General features: G+C 32.0%; 4 protein-coding genes across 9 annotated transcripts; 1 reads left to right on the plus strand and 3 right to left on the minus strand.

Moving 5' to 3' along the window:
- Window positions 1–5,629: 5,629 nt before the first annotated feature.
- On the minus strand, window positions 5,630–6,665 carry Fdx1 (Adrenodoxin-like protein 1, mitochondrial Ferredoxin 1). 3 transcript variants are annotated; one of them, XM_011495871.1, is made up of 5 exons: window positions 6,544–6,665; window positions 6,281–6,332; window positions 6,132–6,181; window positions 5,934–6,007; window positions 5,714–5,794 (listed from the first exon to the last, which is right to left on the minus strand). In XM_011495871.1, exons 1-4 carry the CDS (start codon window positions 6,650–6,652, stop codon window positions 5,964–5,966), a joined length of 255 nt encoding a protein of 84 aa, XP_011494173.1. In that variant the 5' UTR covers window positions 6,653–6,665; the 3' UTR covers window positions 5,714–5,794; window positions 5,934–5,963. The 3 variants fall into 3 exon arrangements, with proteins under 3 accessions (XP_011494171.1, XP_011494173.1, XP_011494172.1); XM_011495869.1 differs by having other exon boundaries at window positions 5,630–5,794; window positions 5,934–6,181; XM_011495870.1 differs by having other exon boundaries at window positions 5,717–6,007.
- Window positions 6,666–6,917: 252 nt separating this feature from the next.
- On the plus strand, window positions 6,918–9,294 carry icln (chloride nucleotide-sensitive channel icln). 2 transcript variants are annotated; one of them, XM_011495868.1, is made up of 6 exons: window positions 6,918–6,995; window positions 7,463–7,589; window positions 7,890–8,035; window positions 8,155–8,355; window positions 8,538–8,627; window positions 8,863–9,294. In XM_011495868.1, the coding sequence occupies exons 2-6, from the start codon at window positions 7,471–7,473 to the stop codon at window positions 8,952–8,954; spliced, it is 648 nt and encodes a 215-aa protein (XP_011494170.1). In that variant the 5' UTR covers window positions 6,918–6,995; window positions 7,463–7,470; the 3' UTR covers window positions 8,955–9,294. The 2 variants fall into 2 exon arrangements, with proteins under 2 accessions (XP_011494170.1, XP_011494168.1); XM_011495866.1 differs by lacking the exon at window positions 6,918–6,995 and adding an exon at window positions 7,131–7,212 and having other exon boundaries at window positions 8,863–9,293.
- Window positions 9,295–10,402: 1,108 nt separating this feature from the next.
- On the minus strand, window positions 10,403–14,141 carry Upf2 (UPF2 regulator of nonsense mediated mRNA decay). The gene is made up of 2 exons (XM_011495872.1): window positions 14,106–14,141; window positions 10,403–14,009 (listed from the first exon to the last, which is right to left on the minus strand). The coding sequence occupies exon 2, from the start codon at window positions 13,901–13,903 to the stop codon at window positions 10,415–10,417; it is 3,489 nt and encodes a 1,162-aa protein (XP_011494174.1). The 5' UTR covers window positions 13,904–14,009; window positions 14,106–14,141; the 3' UTR covers window positions 10,403–10,414.
- Window positions 14,142–15,654: 1,513 nt separating this feature from the next.
- CalpA (calpain A) lies at window positions 15,655–24,556 on the minus strand. 3 transcript variants are annotated; one of them, XM_011495873.1, is made up of 15 exons: window positions 24,014–24,556; window positions 22,811–22,987; window positions 22,540–22,727; window positions 21,711–22,014; window positions 21,088–21,269; window positions 20,762–21,012; window positions 20,521–20,678; window positions 20,165–20,382; window positions 20,031–20,073; window positions 19,660–19,704; window positions 19,405–19,531; window positions 17,778–17,915; window positions 17,147–17,274; window positions 16,793–16,988; window positions 15,655–16,012 (listed from the first exon to the last, which is right to left on the minus strand). In XM_011495873.1, exons 1-15 carry the CDS (start codon window positions 24,122–24,124, stop codon window positions 15,927–15,929), a joined length of 2,352 nt encoding a protein of 783 aa, XP_011494175.1. In that variant the 5' UTR covers window positions 24,125–24,556; the 3' UTR covers window positions 15,655–15,926. The 3 variants fall into 3 exon arrangements, with proteins under 3 accessions (XP_011494175.1, XP_011494176.1, XP_011494177.1); XM_011495874.1 differs by lacking the exon at window positions 19,660–19,704 and having other exon boundaries at window positions 24,014–24,555; XM_011495875.1 differs by lacking the exons at window positions 17,778–17,915; window positions 19,660–19,704 and having other exon boundaries at window positions 24,014–24,554.
- Between the last annotated feature and the right edge of the window lie 30 nt (window positions 24,557–24,586).

Consider the following 24,586-nt stretch of genomic DNA (forward strand, 5'->3'; position numbering starts at 1 on the left):
ATCGGCGGCGTGTGGTTCGCGATTCCGAGGCACGGAATGCTACGCGTGTGCGTGTCTAATTTATTCGTTGCATCGTTGTTGCGGGCGTGGGAGTGTGAGAGTTGCATGGAGGTCGCAGCTTTCGGAGCGCTTCTCCTTAGTCACACGCGAACTTATTTATTTTCGGGCTGCCACGTTTATTCGGCTTGTTACGACGATCGATCGAATGGCTCTCCACTATGATAATACGCTCGAACTTTTCAATTTCAGTCTTCAGTTTTAATGCGACATCCTCTCACTTGCTTTCTCCTATTTTTATTTTTAAAGGTAATTCTGTCCCACCGTTTATATCCCGCTTTTTTGGGTAGTAAAATTCGCATTCGATTTACTTTACAAATATTCAAGCATCGATATTTACAAATTTAATTTTATATCAATTTAATAGCGTCCAATGATTTTTTTTTTAATTTTATTTTAAACAATATATACACATATATAAAGCTTTAAATACATCGTTTCATCATCGAGGTTTGTAAAGATTAAAAATATTTCTTAAAATTATCTAACACCTTATTAAATTTACTTTATTGCTTTTCGAAAGCTCATTCAGATTATAAAATAAATAAAATTAAATTCGATTAAACGCGCGTAATATCCATTTAGTTTTGACAATTACAATCAGTATAAAAATTAATTTATCATATTAATAATAATAATCTATATTCGAAAATAACACATTTGTATCGTTGAGTATAAAATTATTCCTTTAAATATCAATGCCGAAAACTTCATATCTTAACGTTTCTTTAAAATTTTCAAATTTAACGGATCGTTTTGTGTTTTCCTTAAAATTTTTGTTGGTATAATACTCACGAGTGTTACTCATAGAAGAGAGAGAGAAAAAAAAACAAAAAACAAACCAAATGTTTTAACAAAATAATAATAATTAATCATCGTGTAAATTTAACGCTACTTGTTTAATTGAAAAAGAGACTTGCGACAGAGAGAGAGAGAGAGAGAGAGAGAAGCTTACTTTAATCACTAAATAGCAAAAGATGGAACTTTGATCTGTTGCGTGCATTATTAAGTGAGTATGTGCGCCAATGTATTTTGAATGTAATTTTTAAACAGTGTGTAAATATTGAAAGAGAAATATATTTCTGCTGACATAGAATTTGTTTAACACTTATTTCACTTGATAAGCGAACAGACACAAATAAATTTATAAGCATCAAATTATATTTAGTGGATATTAAGCGGACACGCGCACTTGCTTCTTATTCCAAATTTTAACATCGTATATGAGATTATTTTTTATTTCCAGCAGATAATAAATAAGACATGTTAGGCACTGCGTAAACATTATTTGATTGTTGACAATGTTGTCGTGTTACATTGTACATATTATATAAAAGTTATATTTTAAAGGCGTTAATGGCCATTTAGCGACATGAAGATAATCTAGATCATTTTGATTTTTATTTCATGAACTTATACATCGACTATAAATCAGTAATAACCTAACTACGTTTCATAATTTATTACTTTTCTATTTAATATATATATATATATATATATATATATATATATATATATATATATAGATACGTTTAACTATATATAAATAATATATTCAAATATTATTACTTTGTAAGCTAAACGTAAATTATTGATAAAGTACATAAAATCAAAACCAATGAGATAATAATAGTAATAATAATAATAATAATAAAAATAAAAAAAGTATGCCTTTAAAGTACAAATTATATTAATTATAGTGAAATAAATAATTCAGAAAGTATCAATATACAATTAGTAGTTTCAGGCATTTATTTACATACAATGAAAAGAATTAACATATTGAAACATATTCTACGAGATGAATAATATTTTTATAAAAATTGTCAAAGAAAATAAAAAATAATTTATTTTTAATATTTCGCTTGAAATAAATCAGAACAATCCGACTCCTTTACTCGTTCCATCTTTAACGAATAATTTTTTTATTCTCTACTTTATATTTTACGTATATTACTATCTAAATGATGTAATTTTTTTTTTTTTTTTTTTTTTTTTTTTTTTATTTTTTTTTTTTTTTTTTTTTTTTTTTTGATAAATTCTGGTAATGAATGTTATTATTACTATAATGAAAATCAATCATAAAATAATCAATCGATCATTCTATTTGATGAATAAATAAATTCGAACAAATGTAATATTTAGTACTTTTTAAGTCTTTTCTGTTTAAATGACAGTTTGATCTATACATAAAATAAAATAAAATAAATATTTATTTATCATAAATAATATATTATCACAAATTTTAATTTCTCTTATAGTGATACACAACCCTTTATGGTTATTACGGATGTTATATATTTTATTAAGATATCAATTACTAGATTTTATTTAAAATACCGATTAAATATTCTTATATTCATAATATAGTAATCACTTTTTACCTAAAATGATTCCAACGTTGTTACGAATAAAATATAATTATTTTATCGAATATATCATTTTAAATGTGAATATCGAATCATAAATTAATAAAAGATGAAACAAATATTTATTACGCGTATGAACGTGTAGACAATTAGAAAAATAAAATGCCAAGCTAATGTAAAATATTATCAGTTGATAAAACAAATTCTGAAAACTTCTTCATATATAAAATATACGTCGTAGTAAAGGAAAAAAAATATATATATATATATATATATATGATATTATAAAAAAAAACTAAATAGAAAGAGAAAGAGAATAATGGAAAATCAAAGTTTTATGAATTACACCTATTAGGCACCAATTTTCTCAACGTCAAATGTAAAACAAGAATAGTTAATATATCGGCAAAATATTAATTTTTAAAGTCTGAGTTGTTGTAATATGTTTGTTTGTGCACATATGGAGAAGAAATGAAGCAGCGAAAATACCATACAATGAACGAAATAACTTATTTAGAAACATTATACAATTGAAATAGTAACGAAGACTATCGATTCTCATTTCATCCAAATTGTAAATGTTTTTGTAAATGTTCATTCATTTAGAACTTGAAATATTATCCGCTGAAGAGAGGTAAATTTTTTATCTGAATAAAAAATTAAGAACTAATGAAACAAAGAAAATGATCGATATTAATCCCATTCGTATTTTTATTCTCTACATTGAAAGCACAATACTCATTACAATACCAAACAAAAATAATAAAAAAAAAAAGATGGAAAATAAATGTCTAAATACTGAGATATAATTAAATTATAATTGAGCGAAGCGAAGCATAAGGGCAAAGTTAAACGTATATCAATGTTTCATATATTTTTTAACACTTTCCATCATATATTCTTTTACAATTTTCTTCTCATCCAAATGCGTCGATATGCTTTTAAATTGTTCCGAGAGTGCGATTAAGCAATGAAATTTTAATATAATTAAATGTGATCTTTGTAATATGAAAAAAGATACATTCTTTTACTTAAGTGCATAAATAAAGTATGTATGTGTTTTCAGCGATTCTCAAGGTCATGAATTTCAAATCAAAAGTCATAATTTTGAGAAAAATATTTTGACAAAACAGCACGTATCGAGACTTTTACAAACTTTATAGTCAGAGACTTTAGAGCATTGATTTTCAAAATTAATCGGCCTCTGCAGAGAAAAATATTATTAATATACGACAATACCATTCTCTAGTGTTTGGAAAAGTGAAAAAGAACAATTAGGTAAAGCATTCGTTATTTCAATATATCCTTTATACATTCAGCATCGAAAACTAGGTATGTATATTATTTACTTTTATGAACTTTTATGAACTTTTTTGTAATTCCTGTCTTTATATATATATACACATTATATCACTATTAGCGTTTTATAAATTTCTAAAAACTTTGCAATAATGAGTTTTGTGAATCTTTCACATTGTCGATTGACATTTTTTTTTTATACGGTTTTTTTGCCTTTTCTTGCACAAGCACTTGAAAATTGTTTATTTTGATCAATTATATTTTCCAATAAAGCTCAACCAACTGACTTTATTATCGTACATCTAAATAATATAATTACTGTAACGACACAATGCTTTTGAAATATTGAAATTTGTAAATATTAAATTTGTAATCGAAGTATGCATCGACGTAAAAATAAATATGCGCGCGTGTGCGTGAATTCGATTGAGAAGGGCAAAATTTTTATGAGAATCTGCAAAAGATTTGTAAATATATTAATAATAGAAAATTTTACATCTAAGCAATTTTCTCTCGTAAACTAGAACAATGCTTTGGCTGATAAATAATGTCGTAGATACAAATATGTCTTTACAATAATAGCGCACTTACTCTTTCTTCATAAGATTGTTTAGAAAATAAAAATCATTTAATCGATGATTTTACATTATGTAAAAAGCACTAAATATGTATATATTATTATACTGGGACTGGATTTCTGTATTTAATTCAACAGCAATTTACGTAAAAATATATTTTTTTTACATACATAAAATGCCGATTCAATATTTTTTTAATCGTGTAAGTAAGAAATATTATTTGCAGAAAAATGTAAATTATATACTCATTATTCTCTATATTTTGTAATACATGAATTTCCATTTATATTTTATTAGAATTACAAATAAATAAATCCTCTTCATTTAGACAAAAATTATTATAAATATAATTGTATTGATTAACAGATTATAATTAAAATGTATGTATCAAGTTTATTATTTCAACAGTCTGAAATTATAATTATTAAAAATTCTACAAGTCTTATTGCGCGTAGAAAATTTTCTTTGTAATTCGTTCGTTAAATTATTTAACAAAATTAATCCTTTTTTTTTTTTCAATCAGATCTATTGCAATATTAAAGGAAGATAAACTCTAAAAAAAAGAAAAAAAAAGAAAAACGAGCAAAACCACGTTATCATTAATATGTCCGCGTATGACGAATTCCGTACAAATTAAATGATTGTAATTCAATTTATTTTGCCTTTATAAATAAATAATAGAGAGAATGTCGAAATATACGGATTATGAATACAAAGAATAAACATAGGAATTAAATATGGAGAAAAAAAAAATTATTATAATAAGTCTATAACTTTGATCAATAAATAAAGCAGATTATAAATATCATATAATATTGATACGACGATAATACAAAATGATGCTAATTATTAATAAAAAGAAAATAATATTTATATATGTATATTAAATAAATACAAGTTACATGTATTTTACGTAAAAAGATAAATAAATGAAGAATAAATGATCTTTCTTTACATTATAATTGGAATATATATATATATATATGATATGATATTGTAACGAATCTTTATAAATGTCATCAATCAAGTGACGAATCAACGTTATTGAAGGAAGAACTGTGTGGTCTTGAAAAGCAAATTTTAATAATCTATACCGTATGCTAGATTATAAATGTTAAATGAAAATTCTTAAATCATTGTATATAAAAAGGAAACGAGAAATGCATATTATAATATTGTATGAGAAAATAAATATATGTACAAATTCTTTGTGTGTGCGCGCGCGCGTGTGTGTGTATAAATACGCTAACATTTTTTGTATTTCATTTTATACATTTAAAAAAAAAAATAAATAGTTTATAAAGCTTATTTTTGATTTATTGTTTTACAGTTTTTATGATTTACTATTTACATATATTCTATATAATGATGTTTTCAGTTATTGTTTTTAATGCGGAGCTGGTTTATGTCCGTCCACATAAAAGTTACGAGTAATTTGAGGTAATTGCAATTCCATACCGTCCAATTCTTTTGTTAAAATAATTTGACAGCCTAGAACAAATAAGTCATGGATGATAATAATTAAAATTGAAGCTTTTCCATCCCTTTGAGCACGACTTTTAATTATTTGTTGCTTGGAATTAATAAACTCAGTACTCTCAGGGTAAATATATTTATATATTGATATAACCTAATCTAGAATTTTCTTTTAAACAAGGCGCTAGATCCAATAGATCATCCTCTTTCTCTTCGGCTTGTGGAAGTCTAGAAATATAATCGTAATTGACATAAACATGGCAAGTTGTACATGCCAATGAAGCTTCACAAGCACCTTCCATTTCAATATTATATCTGTGCGCTAAATAGAGAACATTATCTCCAACTTTACCTCTTATTGGTATTTTCTTCCCATTTCTGTCGACATATATCACATTAACACTGAAACAAATTGTTCAGCAATAATTAACAAAATAAATTGGCGCACTATTTTTAAGAGAAATTATTATTATTTTAGATTATGTACATGAAGTTACCTACATCTCGTCATCGGTTTTTGGATCCTGAAATTCATATTCTCCATGTAGAAATTCTGCAGAAAACAAATATAAATGACAATTAACTCATCTTATATCCCATATTTGTTTGTTTGTTTTTTTTTTTTTTTTTTTTTTTTTTTGTTCTTTTTTTGTTCTTTCTTTTTTTTGTAACTGTTAAAATTTTTCAAACCAAAATAATTTGCGAAGCCGACAAATGTTAAATTAAAAGTAGAGTCGATAAATAATCTTAGCATCGATACTCACCAGGAGTTCTGTAAAATTGGGCATTTGTACTTCTTACGATATTTCTTAAATTTGTACATTTTCGCGTGTAATTCTTTAAGAAGGCGATAGTACGAAACGCTAATATCATCTTATTGTCTCGGAAAAAAATTCGCTTCTACACACCATAATATTCTAAAAATTCGAGGGCCCTTTCTTCTTATCACCGGTTCTTCGGCACTTTTATTTTTCAGCGATATTATTGATAAAAAGTCGGCAAGCGATCAGTACCTTATATCGACCTTTTTATTTTTCTGTTCATAACCTTCGCATAAACATGTGTTGAGAAAGGCGCAGGCGCATTACCCCAAAAAGACCGTATAAAAAACGTCTATTGTACATTTGTTCTAGATAACGGGGAAAGGTTAAAACGCCGCCAGTGTTTATAAAAATAATTTTATATAAAATCGTTGAGCATAGTTAGTAGTTGTGTTGTAAGTTCGTAACGGCGGCTAAGCCTGCTTGTGTTGGAGATGATATTCCGTATTTGTATTTGAAGGGGCACAGGTGGAGGAATTGCCGTTACTGCATCGCGTTCACTTAAATCACGAAGAGGCTTTTATAGACGGAAAATATTGTTTGCCCTTCAGTTCCCTTCAATTGGAGTTCCTACCTGCTATTTGCAACCTCATACTTAACACCTATCTCTATGTAAAGTAATATAATTGAATTTAAAGACTGTATACACATACATGGACGAACGCACGCACGTACACAAAAAACATAGGACAAAAAAATAAATATTTCTATGTACGAATTTTACTTTCCGATGGAATTCAAAATTCCTCAGTATTTAATTTTCATTCGCACTAATAGTATTCGCGTAATTGATTAGTTGGCAGGCAAATAAACGTCCTAAGCGAATAAGTAAATCATACTGGCTGTAATTTTATTTTTGCAGATTTTAATATGGTTGTACTAAGTAATTTCTTAGCACCACAGGATGGAATTCGCCACGAAGAGCAAAATGCAACTTTATACATAAATAATCGAGAAATTGGCAAAGGAACTTTATACATCACAGAAAGGTCATATATAAGCAAATAAAGTCTTATTTTGTTTTAAGCAACTGGATATAATTTTCGTGCGAATATCTTAATTGTCGATGCACCCATTGCACAATGCTCAATTTTTATTCATTTAATATGTATAAATTTATAATTGTAATCAATGCCTTTTACAAAGGTGCATCAAACAGTTTTGTTAAATTAGTTTTAAAATAATTTCCACTCAAACGAACTCGAATTAAAACACAAATTTATTCATGTAGAAACGTCGATTGTACAGATTGTAAAGATGTAAAAAAACTTGTAAATTGCTTTTTACAGTGTACTCTCTTGGATTAACAATGACACTAGACAGGGATTTTCTTTAGAATACCTTCATATATCGTTGCATGCTATTTCTCGAGATGTGCAAGTTCATCCCAGGCAATGTCTATATATGATTGTCGATATTAAGGTAGACTTTCCAGGTAAATGTCAACGACGATTAGTCTGAGTAGCGATAGTCTAATTGCATTTTAATTAATTGAACATCGGCACGATAACGCGTTATTTTAACTCTTGTATTTACGAATGCTTGTCTTTGTAGATGACCCGACGCTAGAACCAAATGATAATAATGAAAGTAATACCGATGATAATAACGACGACGACGACGACGACGACTCGGATGCTCCAATAACTGAAATGAGATTTGCACCGGATAATATAAATAGCTTAGAAGCTATGTTCCAAGCAATGAAAGAATGTCAAGCGCTTCATCCTGATCCACAAGACAGTTTTTCAGATGGTAATTCAAATATTTCTTATCTTAACACGAATATAGAGAAATTAGCATCTTAATATTAATAATGCCGTCAGTGGCTTCTCACATCTCATTTATCGAATCATCGATACTTTATTTCATGTTTAAATTCACTTTTTCTTTTTCTCTAACGTAAAGCAGTAAAATGTAAGATAAAACATTTTCAGCAGAAGAAGATATTTACGAGGATGCCGAAGAAGATGACTTTGAGTATTACGAAGTAGGCGCTGGAGATGCCCCATACATTATTCCACCGGGTAAGAATGAAATATTGTAGTATTGTTTAAATTTAAAATTGTTTGATATTAATTAATCGGTAAATGATTGTTAATGACTAATTACATCGATGTTTAAATTGTTTAAAGAACGTTCTTCATTGTAAATTGGAATTAATTTAGTAACCTTAGAAATTAATTATTCTTATAAAAATGATAAAATATCATCGTGTATTGTTGTTGAAAATCTTTTAAAATTTTTATACGTTAATTTTAGATCAAGTGGGCGCTAATCATAATGGCACCGAAACGGAAGAAGTTATGGACGTAGAGGCAGGGCAATTTGAAGATGCCGAAGAAGATCCTTAAGAGAATAGAAAATGCTATATCGCAGCTTGTATTCTTCTGCATTTAGTTACAATAATCGATTCTGTGTTATTCATTTTACGCATATCCCCGTAGATAAAACACTAATCATTATCGCATGCACAGAAAAGATGTAACAAATCTCTCAAATCACTGAACTTTATATTCATTTTGTACATGATGGTTTCATAAATAAAACATAATTAACTAAATGTAAAAAAAAAAGAAAGAAAAAAAAAGTAAAAAAAAAAACAAACACTTGCTTTTTCGTTACGAAATACACGTTTTGCTTTTTATAAAACTCAATATTATTTATTATCATTCACAGAAAGTGTAATAAGAGAAATAGTAAAAAAAAAAATGACTTTATTGAGAATAATTTTTTAAAGTTAATTTAATTATGGTAACAATTTTCTCGGAGCCATCTGCGTTTGTCTGTCATTAGGACACTGTCGCAATGCCAATAGTGACTGTTTAAGAAGCTTCGTATACAATTTTACAAATGATAAATGATGTAATAGGCACAGTCGAACGAACTCGATAATCCAAGAATTATTGTTGATAGAGGAGCCTAAGCAAAAATTTCCTACTTAACCCATACATTGGCGAAGCTATTATTTAAAATTCTATGCGATACCATAATTTGATTACATCATCTCAATATCTCAAGCATTTGTTTAATAAATTTCTATTATTACAAAGCTGTATTAAAATACGTTTAATTGTTTTGTTATCTTATTATAAAATGTTTATAAAATAAAGGTATTCAGTAAACTATAAAAATATGTTATAACTGAAGACTTGTAGTGTAAATGAAATTAAAAATAAAAAAGTAAACTTCAATAATAAATGTCTCGGTAAGATATACGTTAAATTTATTACCTTTACCATTGCGTGGGTGTTGCGAGTGTATTCTTAAAATAGCATCTCATCATATTTAATGTAAAATTTCAGATAAAAATGCGCCTTGCACCTACTAATCGCTCTCCCAACGTCAGTCATTCCTCCATTTACCTTAATGTACGGGGGGGGGGGGAAAGAAAAAAAGAAATCGATCAAGTTATAAATAAATAGAAGTCGACCTGTTAAAAGGAATATTTTGAAGTTCAATTTTTTATTTTTTAATTGTGCGTTGACATAATATCATCTACTTGGTATTAACAAAAAAAAAAAAAAAAGAAAAAAAAACAAATTGTAAAGCGATTAAGCCGTTGACAATGTGGCATTAACTCACTACGACTCCTCCAACGAGAGAAGCTCCTAACTTAAAGGTTAAACCTAACACAAACTTTGAATTATTGAGACCAATCGAATAATTATATAAATTGTATAAAATTGAAAAAATAGCTTGATTTTGTACAGTTTTGAAAGCAATAATTGCGACGACACAGCCCCACGACAGCTCCGTTATTATTAATAAACGGACTAATAAACGGTCTCTTCCTCCCACGTGCCGGCCTCTTTTACCTGATCTTCTTCGGACCGAATATAAGATCGGCATCGGGCGCACCTTTCGGGTGATTATACTTTTGTCGCCTCTCGCGATTGAGATTGACGGTGACGGGTCTCGTGCTCTGATTAATCGCCTCTTGATAATCCTCCTCCTCCTGCCTCTCGGTTATGTTTAGGGTGAGCCTCTTGACCCTCTCCTTCTCCTCCTTCTGCTCTTGCTCCCGGTTCCTGAGATTCATCGCGAGCTCGGAGGAGACCGGCACCGCTAGATTCTTATACTGCTGCTTATTACCCTTGCGCAGCATAAGGACAAAGTCCATGGTGGAGCTGTCGGATGGTCCCTCCTGAAGCTGCTCGTACGTCTTCTTCGTGCTCTTTACGTGTAGGGGCACGGAGATGTCGACCTGCTGGGGCTTCACCGCGTCGCGCATCCTATCTTGGATATTGTCGGAGACCATTTTGTCGAGGGCCGAAAGAAAGTCGTCGTCCTCAGGGCAATGGACTCGTTTGGGTCTCGAGGGTAAAGCCGCTACCAGCTCCGACGTGTCCATCAACACGCCGTCGTTACATCCTTCGGAGAGGCTCTGATCGCCCTGTGTATTGTCCTGAGTGCCCTGGTGCTCGTCCCTCTCGATCCCCTCGTTCGTCCATTCTTCCTCGGACTGAGCTTCCGACAAATCCTCGGCCTCCTCGAAATGCAAATCCGAAATTATCTTGGGATCGCTGCTCTCCCCTACAATCTCCTCCTCCATCTCCGATATCGTGTTCATTTCGTTGCTATCCTCGCCGAGCTGATTCTGTTGTTGTTGTTGCTGCTGTTGTTGTTGCTGTTGTTGTTGTTGCTGCTGCTGCTCCGTCGTCGTTTCTAAATTCGGATAGAGGGTGTTGCGCAACTCTTCCACAGCGTTCTGCGCCTCTTTGAAGCTTTCAAACAGCTGGACCTTCGGTCGCAGCATTACCAGGGTGTCGCGGAACATGTATTCCATGCCCACGGGGAATGGATTTTCATTCGTCCATATTTGATCGGTCCTTTTGAACCAGTAGTAGTGCTGAAAGAATACAATGAAGTAGTCCAGCTTCTTTTTGCTCGAGCCTCCGCTAAAGTATTGGCCGCACGTTTCGAGCAGCGTGCAGACTAATCGAACGCGAAACAGATGCTCGGGGGGATCTAGGGGACTCGGCACACCGTGATCCATGGTCACGCCAAAGGTAATCAAGAGATAGAGTGTTCTGAATATGTCGCCGCTCTCCACCATTCGATAATTGTACAGCTCGCCGAGGTACTTAACCATGGCTATCCGTCGCTGATTGAATTTCGGCAAATTGGTCTCCATGCAGAGTCTGATGTCCTCGAGGACACCGTCAACGACAAGGGGACCCACGGCTTCGTAATGAGCGACGAGACCGGCCAAAAGACTGCCCACGCATCTTATATTTAAATATTTTACATTGTAGGCGGCTGTGAGGCACCTTATGGCATAGGAGGCAATGCCCTCGTCCTCCCAGTCGAGCTTTCTCATCCACTTCAAGACTTTGTCCGTATTGGTCTTCGAGAGATCCTGATAGAGGAGCTTTCTTATGAACTCGTGGATGGGGAGCCGATCCTTCTTGGTGATGATTCCCGTGCACTCGGGTGGATTGACGAAGTAATAGGCATTCTCGATAATCGTAACGTAACGGGAGTCGAGTGCCGTAACGGCCTTCTTCCTCATCATCTGCTCCAAATAGACTTTCGTGCGTTGATGGGAGTCCGGGGTGCAGAATAAAAATCTGCCGCAGGTTTCCAGTAGATTGCAAGCCATCTCGATGTGATGGTGAGTGAAGTGATGAAGAAGAACCTTTAGGCAGTACAGGGCCTCGATCTTCGAATAAAGCTTAAATTTAACGAGCTCGCCAATGTACCGCACCACTTTGATCTTCGACTCAACGTTGATTTGGTCTTTCTTGTGCACGTGGTATTTGAAGTCGTGCTTCAGCATTAGGCAGAGCTCGTTGCCCACTTCTGGCATCACTGGATGAAGAATTGCCGCGAGTCGCGAATAAAATGGTAGCAAATCCAAACGAATTCGCGATACTCCGAAGAGCGCCTTAATTAGCTTCTTTTTGTTTTGTTTTGTATTGAGATTCATGAGGAAGTCGACGGCGGCGTTATCGATCATCTCGCGATTCACGCAGTTAGGTAAGTGCGTTAGAAAAGCGTCGAGCAAAATCTTATTGCTAATGTTTATGACCTGGGGCTCCTCGACTTCGGGCTCGGCCTCTTCCACTTTTTCAATGTCTTCGAGCTCGTCGAACGTTAAATCTTCGTCTAGGACCTCTTCCGTTATCGCAGCGTCCGCTTTCTCTTGTTTTGGCGTGTCTTTGGTGTAAGAGCCTGGAAGAAAAACTGTCAAATCGGTTAGGACCTCGTAGAACCTCCTCGTCTCTTCGTCGCCCCACATATCCTCAAGCACACTATTTTCTTCCCCTTCGCTGATCATTTTTAAAGATTCGTCGGCCTCTGCCTTGACTTCGGTGTTGACAGGCAATTCTGGCATCGACTCGTCCAATGTGTCGGAGAAATTTTGCACGCTCGTCAATAGACGTTCGTATGAAAGTTGAAGGGCTTCCAGCTTCTCTTTTCTCTCCGTATTTAATTCACCTCTTGTCTGAAGAATCTTTCGATTTTGTTTCTCGAATGCTTGTAATTCCTTGTGCTCCTTTAACAGGTGTTTACATAAAGAATTATAATAATCGCGCAACAGTGACTTAACATTTTGCTGCTTATCCGGGGAAAGTAATTTACTTTTTGGTATCGCAACATTTAATCTATCCGACAGTTCTCTTATTCTCTTTGGCACAAGGCCCGCATAATCTTCTCCGCAATGACGACAGAAGCTTAATATTATGCTGGCATTGTTGTGCTCCTCCTTATCCATATTAATCAAGACCGTCAATACCGAACCTAACAGAGGAAGTCCTTGTTTATGGGTAAAAATACCGGCATTAATAAGCTCCGCGTAAAACCTTAAATCTACTCTGAGTTTACTAGGATTAGAAATTTTATCACCTACTTTTAAGGATAAAATTTTTTGCCAATTCTCAAAAAAATGTGTGGAGAATTCAGCGTACGTCTGATGCAGAAAGCTACAAGCTTTTATGGCCGGACCAACATCGGTCATCTTCAATTTTGCGTCCACCAAGGCCGTAGCAACTTCGCTTATATATTTGGTGAGATTTAAATTAATCATGTCTTTCATAAACAGTTCCAATTGGGCGCCGCTAAAGGTTTTTAACTTTTTTACAAAAGTTGTGTTCCTTTTGAGACTGGAATCCAGTTTGCTAAAGTGACAATCGGGTGGACGTGTAACATTAACATTCGCTGTACGGATTTCTTCCTTTATTGCTAAACGCTGTTCCGTTTCTTTAAGGTGCTCTTCAAAAAACTTATGGTCTTCCTCGGATACGCTATCCGGTTCAAGATTTTCAAGCGGTATTGACTCTTGTGTGGTCTCTGACATTTTCGTCAATTTTTTGTTATTATTGTAAGTTATAAAACTTATTATATCCCACCACACAATATTTTTGTTTTTATTATCAGTAAGGTTATGTTTATCAAGTGTGTGTCTGAAAAATAATTTTCTCATATTACAAGGTTATTGAGCTTGAAATAAAGGCCCAAGCTTAATTTTATCAATGATAATTGAACAATAAATTTCTTACCATTTAAATTTTAATTCTTCATATAACTTTAATTTAGCATTTTTATCAATTTCATACATTCCCAAACGTCATTTTTAGGTTACTGACATACAACCAAAATAATAATGATATTCGATTTTCGAGTTAAAACACTGCATAGGTATCTATATAAAAAATTCAAAAAAAATTTTTATTCGCAATATTAAATAAAATAAATATATGTCCTTAAAATTACTACAATAGCATAGACATTGTCTTATTGTTTTAAATGATTTGTAACATCGTTAACTAATGCAAACGTAATTATTTAGCGATATATATATATTTTGAATATCTATCAAAGTTTAAGATATTTTCTTATCATATTAACACTGAGAAATGTTGAACGACAATTTGAATATAAACATTCGGAAATTCATCGCACACGGATATTTGAAATATACCGCTTTGACGTATGTTTAATCACTTGCATATGCGGGAACTTCGAAACTAATTCAAGCGGCAATAGCTTAACATTTCTAAAAATCCTTAGAATATTTGTAGATTTTGAAATTCAGAAGCAATTTCTTTAGCGTCTGCATAAAGCCATCATTCTTTATTACAAATGTAGCATCAACAATCTCGTAGGGTTAAGATAATTTATGAATCTATGATTAATTCATATTATTGAAAATTTTCGATAATAAAAACAATAAGACATCGTTAACGACAAGATTATTTTGCTTATTTTTTCTCTTTACGAAGAAGACTATTATTGATAATCAGATAGTTGTGGTTTAATATTTAAAGCAAATTTGCAAGAGTTATCAAAGTTATTTGACAATTTGTTTTCGAATCCTATATAATACGAAAAATATGTAATAAATGTAAAATTTACATATAAGAAGCAATATTATAGTTGTAAATTACGCTCAAAATAGACAAAATTCCTCTCAATAAAATACTTCGAACTATTGAATTTAAATAGAAGAAAATAAGCGAATGTACAAGTTGTATAATATTGCATAATTTTATTGCCTTATTAACGAGTCATGCAGTATAGTTTGCAATTACATTTTTTTCTAATCTTACATATCAAATACAAATATTACGCTAATTTTAATTAATAAGCAAACCGTGTCTTCTATGAAAAATACGTCTGATAAGTAAACATCTTTATAAATTTTGAAAAATAAATCCTGTCACATTTAAAAGTAATAACAGTTTTTTTTTTTATTAATTTTGACGCAAACATTATTCCTTTCAAATTTTATAGATAATTTTTTATATTAGTAAGTAAGGTCGATATAATTTATAATTTAGGATAGGTAAAAATAAACAGGCCATATTTTGAAGAAATATATCTTTAATATTTTAATAGTTTGTTTATAAATAGCATAATTGTAATTAATATTAGTACAAATATTGTTGTTTTAATAATAAAATAAATTATATATTATACAATAATATTTATTCGTGAAATATGTAATATCAATACTTTATTCCAAAGAAAAACAGTTCCAACATAGAAGTAATATATATATATATATATATATATATGTGTGTGTGTGCGTGTGTGTGTATTTATATATATATATATAAACAGTAGAAATCAGTCATTTACATTTATAACATTTATATGACGTCGGCACCAAATTACGGTTAAACAGATGTAATGTACAACACTAATTAATTAATCAAAAAGTTATGATAAGTAAAGAAGCCATCGAATATGAATTTGGAGATTTTTTAATAATTATCACAAAGTATGTTGGCTACCATCTCTGTTTTGGCAAGTAAATATGCTCTACCTTTTTTTTTCTTTTTCAATGTTTAACCCAATAATGGATTCGTTTTAATAACTTATGAGTATAATGTTTTCTCGATCCATTCTTCCATTGTAAAAGTTGCTAAATTTGTATGTCGTGGATCTTTTTCTCGGAAGATATCTGTGATTATTTAACAAAATGGAAATAATAAAAAAAAAAAAAAAAAAAATAAATAATACAACTACAAAGCTATTATTCCTTACTTGATTCTATTAATGAACTTTACTAAACTTTTAAACAGATTTTACATTTATGCTTGGACATTCTTTGTTATCCGATCGAGGAATTGAGAGACAAGAAACGATGATTTTAATGTTGCAAAAGAATATATAATTATTTAAATAGAGATGGTGTTTATATGAATCACTAAATTCATTGAATTACATGTATAAATGACAGGTGCACACATACGTATGAATATGTATATTTTCATGCCACTGTTGCTAGAATATTTTTCTCGGAAAATATGATGCTTCGTATCGTATCTACTATTACGTATAAAAATAAGAATTTAAGAATTAGCTGCCATTATTCAAAGATGAGAGGAAAATCTTATAAACTTAAATATAAGCCTAAATACAGTTAGCATAAGAAATTCTTTTCTTATCGCCATTCATCATTTTCCAATTATTATTATTCCAATTATTATTATTCTTTCCAAATAATACGTAATCTTTAGTATACATGTATATATATATATATATATATATATATATATATATATATTTTTTTTTCATTATAATTTAATTACCGCTTAGTTTGTTCCGTTAATACGACGTAAATTCTATTTAAAAGTTTACTAAAATTATAATTCTCATTTTTAAATTCATGCAAAATAATTCTAGAAAGCTTGAGGATCGTAAGGATGTTCTAATAAATCATATTGCGTTATATCTTTACCAATCATGGATTTCAATTTGATAGCACACATAATATAATCGTCAAATGCTATCATTCCTTCTTGCGTACCATATCTATGTACTAAAATATTAAGTACGTGATTATTTAATCTATATCCTGCTCTATTCAGTGCTTCTCTCAGTTCGAATGCGCTCATGTAGCCAGTGCCGTCTCTGTCATACAATCTGAAGATCGCCTGACAATAAGAATAACAAAGCATGTAAATATAAAGTTTGTTTGATCGTTGTAACAAATCTTTGAAAGATTATTAGATAAACATGAATTAGAATCAAATTAATATTTTATCGCCAACGCAAAGCGATAGAATGAATAACGAATGAAAAAAGCTCTTACCCGCCAGCTTCTTATGTCATTCCACAATGTCTTAAACTCTTCAAATCCTAGTTTCCCAGAATGATCTTTATCAAGCATCGCCACCATACTTCGACATACGTCTTTACTGAAGCCTTGTTCGTGTGTTTCTACAAGAGAGAGAGAGAGAGAGAGAGAGAGAGAAAGAGAGAAAGAGAGAGACATGTTATTAAATACAATTGGTGATTGTTGCCGAGAAAAAGGTCTTGTTCACACAACAAGCGGAATCGTACGAAGCACATGCGCATGTAATAATATGCAACGGTAAATAATAAAAAGCTTATTGATAATTGCAGACAACAAGCTTTGCGCGTTCTTACGCGTTTAATTTTTCTCAGACCCAACAAGCATTCGTCGCTCGGATTAAGAAAAAAAAAAAAAAAAAAAAAAAAAAAAAAAAAAAAAAAAAAAACAACAACAAAAAATAACCACATACAGTATTACAGATAGAGCATCGCAACATTAATTTGCAAGCGTACTCGATACACAAAAAAATCGCGCAACTATCTCATTGAGAGACTGCAATACGATAAATGAGCTGCTTTGCTTGAACGTCCACTACACACGTGTGTGATATTATTTGTAAGATCATAAAAATGCGAATATACATTACCTAATTCTACATCAGTCTTATTGTCCTGTTCTTTATTACAAATAATACCACAGAGCAGGGAGATAATAGTATCGATGAAGGAACCATCTTCTTGTGGGGGTTCGGGTTTACGAGCCTCGCTATGACGTGCTGGTAATTCTACCCGTAAGACACACAGCTACATGTTAGGATTAACTCGTACATACGTGCATTTGGGTTTTATAAGCTACTCTTACACAACTAAGTAAATCCTGGGGTTTGGTCACCTTTCGATAATTTGATATAATGTGATGATCTTATGTGAATTATCAACTATTTTCTTCGTCATATCATATTTTGTTCTACAAGTTATTGCGACAAGCAAAACGCGTACTCGACGCCTCAAAGAACAAACCAATAAGTCTCTCTGAGACAAAACTTACACATAAATCAACTTCTCGGCAATTATAAGCATTGTAATACACACTATTATTTGTCGTAGCTCGTATTATCTTTTTAATTATTTGAAAATGTTAGTTCACGATTTTTATTGAAAACAATTGCGTCATGATTAATCAGCAAGCTACATTACTCTCTCCTTTCGCTTAATTTTACAATTACAATATACACTCGAGCATTAACAGTTTTTATCCACCATTTTTATCCAATTATTTACGAACATTGTCGACTGCTCATCCGTCATAATAAATACTAATACTAAGCAACAAGAGATATATAATGCAATTTCTGCTCATAAATAATAATAACACTTTACAGATAGTTTTAACGAAGCATGGCTTTCTCGCAACTTTCACAAAATTAACATGATATAACGAGAAAAAAATGAAATACATAGAGACACGTAATTAGTTCAAAGTAAAGGAAGGTGTCCATATTTCATTCAGGATAATAATAAAAATTTTGAATATAACTTTCGCGTGAATTAACTTATACAATATATCATTGGGTGCTAAAGTCTTAAGTAATGAACAGCGAGAGATCTTTAATATATAAATACTTTTTTATAATTGAGATAGACCCAAATGTATTTATGTGACATAGTGTAACAAAAGCTGTTATTTTAGCAAAGTTTAGATGGCAATATTTAATAGCAAGTTAATAAAAAAAAAAACAAAAAAAAAAAAAAAAAAAAAAAAAAAAAAAAAAAAAAAAAAAAACAAAAAAAAAAACAAAAAAAAAACAAAAAAAAAACAAAAAACGATGTAGTGGGATTAATTGTTGATATTATTTTGAAGCTTATTTTCAGTGTAGCTAAAATTATTGTTGTTATTGATTAATATTCAATGCAGCTACACATGCTACTAAATATTAAAAAGATGCAGCTAATGGATGCGATGGACAAAATATGTATGCACAATTTCTTAAATAATGTTTACCATCACCAGGTAAAATAATAAAAGTAATAAAATGTTATCCAATTTAGTTAAGATATATATGTTTGTACGTACGTAAATTAAATTATTTATTCGCCATATGTATTAGAATGTATGGAAATTAAAACGTAAAATGAAATAGTAGTGTAACTGTCATTACAGTAGAAACGAAATTTGTTCAAAATGTACTTTTTTTAAAAGAAGTTGAAAATCATAAAATAATCATAATAACGATAGTACGAATGTTTTTAGAATCATTAGAAAATGGTATATACCTTTACGCATAGCATAATCCAAAATTTCTTTTAATTCCATCCAATCGACTTCCATGTCATCTCCTGCAAGTTTTCTAAAGAATTCTCGTACTTTATCTTCATTTCTATCAACTGGTTCCGGTTGAACCTACAATTATATACATTTTCTTTAGACTAATCGATATATTCTTTTTCTCGTTATTTAATTAACTAAGCAATCAAATTTTCGTTAGTTATTAATAATATTTTTTAACATTTTTCGCAAATTGCTCTAACCTTGTCGTCACCATCATCGATATTACTTTGGGTAGGATTTAGTACCTAAAAGTTAAGCAACAAACATGCCAAGTGTTAATTTTTACAGTGAATTTATTCTAAAATGATTAAAACTCGATAATATTATTTGTAAAGTAGCTACGAAAAAGTGAATAGTGCCCACTCGTGTTAAAAAAATAAGCGTCAAAATCTGTTAAAGCTCATTTTACAATTAGACCCATAACAAAATATATTAATATCACATTTGCGCCACGTGTATTAATTTCCTTATTAAAAATAAATGTTTATTTTGGTCAATTTAACTATCTACAGTGAAAGTGTTGTTAATCAAGCATTACTGAACACATATCGTTAGATTTTCTTTTACCTACCGTATCATCAACATCACCTATTCCAACCTCCTCGTCATTTTCTCTATAAAAAGTAAAAAGAAAAAACAAACACATTAACATTATGCAGTTAGTTTAGTGTCAATTATATATATTGATATAAGTGATACACATACTCCAGTGTACTTTTATTTTCTGAGAATATACGAAGCAAAAATTCAGCTTCTTCGTTAGGATCGAATGTACTGGGAATTATACAATACACTCCAGGTGGTAATTTAAAGCGGCAACTGACTTCTCGCAAATTAATAAATGATGGCGAACGTGCTGCCGATGCGTTATATTTAAAGAAATTAATATCTATGGGTTTCGGTACATAGTCTGGATTTTCCAACTAAAATGACGAACAAACAGCAGTCGGTTAATAAAATTGTAGCACGAGTGATCTCAGCGATACTTAATAATAAAAGGCCTCTAACATACGTTTAACAGTCGAATAAGTTTTCGTAATGAAATAAAAATTACGACTTACATGATATATGGCAAAGCCAATTGTGAGACAATCGGCACCTACTCTTTTTTGTTGTCTTCTATTTTTTTGCATCAATGCAACGATAACAGTACATTTATCATCATCTTCATCTGGATATTCTAAAGTTATACGATACTGTGGATTGTGACAGAATGTTTCTAGAATGTAAATAACAATTTTACTACTTATTATTAAATATTATAATGAATAAAATGCTTTCCAAAGAAAGAAATTTAATTACCTAAAAAGTTTCTACAACCACCCGCTGTAACTCCCCTCACCCATTCGCCCTCAAATACACTCATTTCCCATTTTTTCTTGCCTGCGTTAAGATCATCTTCCGTTAAAGAATCGGGATTCAAGTTACAAATTTCTAATCTTGTAAAATAGTGTTTGAAATCTTGGAAAGACATCCAAAATTCACCATCAATGTCAAATGTCAGTCCCAACTCTTCTTTTTCATAGTCGGGTATAAATCTCCATTCTGGTGATCTGAAAATATTTAATTCACAATGTTAAACATCAACATTACAGGCAAGTTCTCTTATAGCAAATAAAAGAATTAACCCATCGCTCCAAGCGCCATTCCATTCAGCTTCGTTACCCCATGGATTTCTCAATCTCAGTAATGGAATTTTTCCCGACTGTCCTGGTGTTTGAATATCCACGTATTTCACTTTAGTGATACTGTATGCGTGTCCTCTAATGAGACCCTGGGGTGTATTTGCTTCCAAAATATTTGGATCGGGCTACGAGAGGTATTAATTTTTTTATTATTAATATTATACTCGGTGTAATTGAAAAGGAAATTATATACGTATGTATGTATGTATGTAGGTATGTAGGTATAGGCATACGTATGCAGATAAACTTAAGAAGGTACGGTCTAAAGCCTAGGTTAAGTAGGTATTTAATTGATATTCAGCCGAGAACAATGTAGAAAAAGAAGATAAAGTGACAAAATAAAAGAGAATATTATAATAGCATACGTAACCAAAAGTCTTCTCTAACAATTTCTTAATGCAAACGATAGTGGTAATTTTAAAATGCCGCACAACAGCAATATTTAACAGGAATGGACGATTAAAGTAGCTTGGAAAATTATATCAATGATATACTATTATTATAATTTATCGATATCAACACACTTAATATATTAGTATTGGCAATAAAGTTTGGTTACGCGTCACCTCGATAGAACAGCCCATTAATGAATTTCTTTCGTAGGCCTTGAGTAAAATGCTAAAGAGATTGGGCGGTGTCTCATCCATCTCGTACATCTCGGTGACACCACCGGTAAAGTCCTCCATAGCCTCGCAGGTGGAGCCACCCTTAAGGGCCTCGTACGAACCATGCAACTTTGCATAGGCCTTCTCCAAGAGAGCACTCCAGAATTCATTGTCCTCTGCCGAGCGCAAATACAATAGACGGCCATCGTATGTGGGCAAGCGATCGTCGATCACTACGTCCACCCACTTGCCGTATTGCCAAAATCTTAAAAGCAATAATCCGTTTAAGGCTTTGTTAGGAACACATAGTTTGGTCGAGTCCTCGATCGTACGATTAGCTTTATAATAAAGTACGCGAGAAGTAAATAATTTTAATGTCTCAACAATCGTGGGAATGATGAAAATACTTTGGGATTAAACGTGATTAATGGCAATTAATCTTAATGTATATTCAATTAATCATGAAAATTGGAAAATTTGTAATTGTTTAATTAGAGCTCAAATTATTATTAAACTTCTATTAAATTTTAGAATAGTGCACTTGTATCCAGACCATAATGTATTTTAGTTTTAATCGATGTAAAAGAGACCAAAGCGAAACAAAATTAAACCCACGAATGAACATACATAGACAATACTATCTGCGTAGCAATTCCGCTCGAGTTTATGTAAATGTCAATGCACGAATGGTATTTAAAGTTGCAAAAATTAAATGAAAATACATGAAAGTAGCTGCTTAAGAATCTTAAATGGTAAGTTAATCTTAGGTAATACAATGCAGGCAGTATACCTAAAATGAAATATACCCGCATAATTGTCATTAAAGCTTTGATCTTCGGGTACAATTTGGAAGAACAAATGTGGATGCAATGTTAAATTGGCTACAGCGGCGAGCAACCAACAATCACCCAATTCGCCTTGTTGGACGTCGAATCTCGAATAGCCCTCGACAAAAAGCTGAGGGTTGTCAGCTATTTCCTATGTCGCACAAACAAGCAAGCGATAGTATGACTTTTAAGGCTTACTTTAGTTTATATCGATTATTTATTCATTTTTTCTACCATTGGACGTCTCCATTCTATATATCTCGCTGGTCTTTTGGAATAAAATATAGAATGATCTTCAGCTGGAAATTCTGGATCTTCAAAGAGTACTCCTTCGGAAAGACATTGTTGTCTTAGTTGATTAAAATCTTGGACATCGTTTCTGGATTTCGTCCCAAATCCTCTTTCTCCCAGCTAAGAGCAAACAAATACAAAATTAATTTCATCGAATGGAATTTTTTACATTTATGCAAATTGTTTAAAGATACACCTGTCATTTCAACACAAATAGACATCAATTTTGTTTGTTTTCTAATAAAGCTCTAAATAAATCTAATATTATATCAATCGTATTTTATTTCTATTTGATTGAAAGAGTTTTATCGCGACTTACAACCTTTACCACATAATAATATTATACACAAATGACAATATTAATATTAAAGAAGTTCCCCCTGGGAATCTGGGTCATCAATTTTAATATTCCCAATTTGTTTACGACGCTAATTGTTTTAAACTGAAATCAATGCCCATACAATTCAACGAAGTAAGGATATTCATTTTTCATCAAAGACTACCTACATGGGTGTGACCACGATAATCAAATTACTTTATACGGGCTGGGCAACCAAGCCGATATTGAATAATTGTTCTAGTACTTGTAATGGATTTAACCCAACGTTAAAAGGCCAATACACAAATACATCGATTAAGAAAAATTCAAGACTTTGCATAAACTGTACTATCGTAACAAAAAGAAATCTCGCTCCCATAAAAACTATATCAACATAAATTATGTTCCTTTCTCCCCCTCCCTCGCCCCTATTTCATTATTCTCAAATTACAATTAATATAAATTACATTGAAGCTAACGCCATATGCAAGGGTTGTCAAACTTTTACTCAACTGCCTACCATTCAACGCCCCATATTACATGCAAAATCTTTATGCAAAAAATTAAACAATAAAGTGGATTACATTGCATTGTATTGCGTAGGATCGTGGGGGGTGCATTGGCAATTGATAAGCAAAAGATAAGTTTATGCCCTCGATAGGCAATGAGCAATGAAAGCTCGATTCCATACTAGGACTAATCCAACTACTTTTGCGATTAATCTCCCATTATTCTTGCGTCGTCTCCTCGTACGAACACAACAGTCGACAGCGGCCGAGAGTCGACTGCATCCAACATCCATTGGAACGCAAAAAAAGCCCTCGTACCACTTTGATATTGAAGAGCGAAGGGAGAACTCGTTTCACGTCAATGTGCTCCTTGACGAAGATGTCGGAACCCGGTTCCCCAGATCCGTGGCTATACGAATACGGATCCATGTCACTCTTCCTCTTCCAACCCGACGACCTCCGTGCACTTTCTCGCCCTCGCAAGCACAGTGGGATGCACGTAACGTGAGAATTATTTACGGGCGTCGTTCGATCGCTCACATCTCATACTTGAACCGTTCTCGATAATATTATATCCCTCCCTCATACGCCATTAAATTCCCATTTACCAATTCGCGCAACTCCGCCTGCCACCTGCTGCCGCGACCCAGTGTTATTTATAAAAAATGCAAGTAGCGTACGCGCGACCGAGAGCCCCGCGTTAATACGTCACAGGACACAACAGACTTTCCCGCGCTGTTTGCCTCTCGATTCGCCTCGGCTACGGCGACGTCATTTACACGATAATATAACTGCTCGGCCAATTGGTCGCGCCTCGCCGTTCTCGCGTCCTCACCGCGACTCGAACCAGCATCCGCTCGCCGATTCGCAATTGCCGGGGCCGGGGGAGGG

Source organism: Ceratosolen solmsi, unplaced genomic scaffold (assembly GCF_000503995.2).
Source record: "Ceratosolen solmsi marchali unplaced genomic scaffold, CerSol_1.0 scaffold11, whole genome shotgun sequence".
Lineage (NCBI taxonomy): Eukaryota > Metazoa > Arthropoda > Insecta > Hymenoptera > Agaonidae > Ceratosolen > Ceratosolen solmsi.

Excerpts from the sequence above, each read along its gene's own strand:
- CalpA (XM_011495873.1), bottom strand. The coding sequence starts at position 24,124 with ATGGATCCGTATTCGTATAGCCACGGATCTGGGGAACCGGGTTCCGAC. Across the intron at positions 19,705-20,030 it reads TAGGTGATGTTGATGATACG|GTACTAAATCCTACCCAAAG; the intron begins GTAGGTAAAAGA and ends CTTAACTTTTAG. Across the intron at positions 16,013-16,792 it reads CAAATTGAAATCCATGATTG|ATATCTTCCGAGAAAAAGAT; the intron begins GTAAAGATATAA and ends AAATAATCACAG.
- icln (XM_011495868.1), top strand. The coding sequence starts at position 7,471 with ATGGTTGTACTAAGTAATTTCTTAGCACCACAGGATGGAATTCGCCAC. Across the intron at positions 7,590-7,889 it reads ACTTTATACATCACAGAAAG|TGTACTCTCTTGGATTAACA; the intron begins GTCATATATAAG and ends TGCTTTTTACAG. Across the intron at positions 8,036-8,154 it reads TATTAAGGTAGACTTTCCAG|ATGACCCGACGCTAGAACCA; the intron begins GTAAATGTCAAC and ends TTGTCTTTGTAG.
- Upf2 (XM_011495872.1), bottom strand. The coding sequence starts at position 13,903 with ATGTCAGAGACCACACAAGAGTCAATACCGCTTGAAAATCTTGAACCG.
- Fdx1 (XM_011495869.1), bottom strand. The coding sequence starts at position 6,652 with ATGATATTAGCGTTTCGTACTATCGCCTTCTTAAAGAATTACACGCGA. Across the intron at positions 6,333-6,543 it reads CCAATTTTACAGAACTCCTG|AATTTCTACATGGAGAATAT; the intron begins GTGAGTATCGAT and ends TGTTTTCTGCAG. Across the intron at positions 6,182-6,280 it reads CCAAAAACCGATGACGAGAT|TGTTAATGTGATATATGTCG; the intron begins GTAGGTAACTTC and ends AATTTGTTTCAG.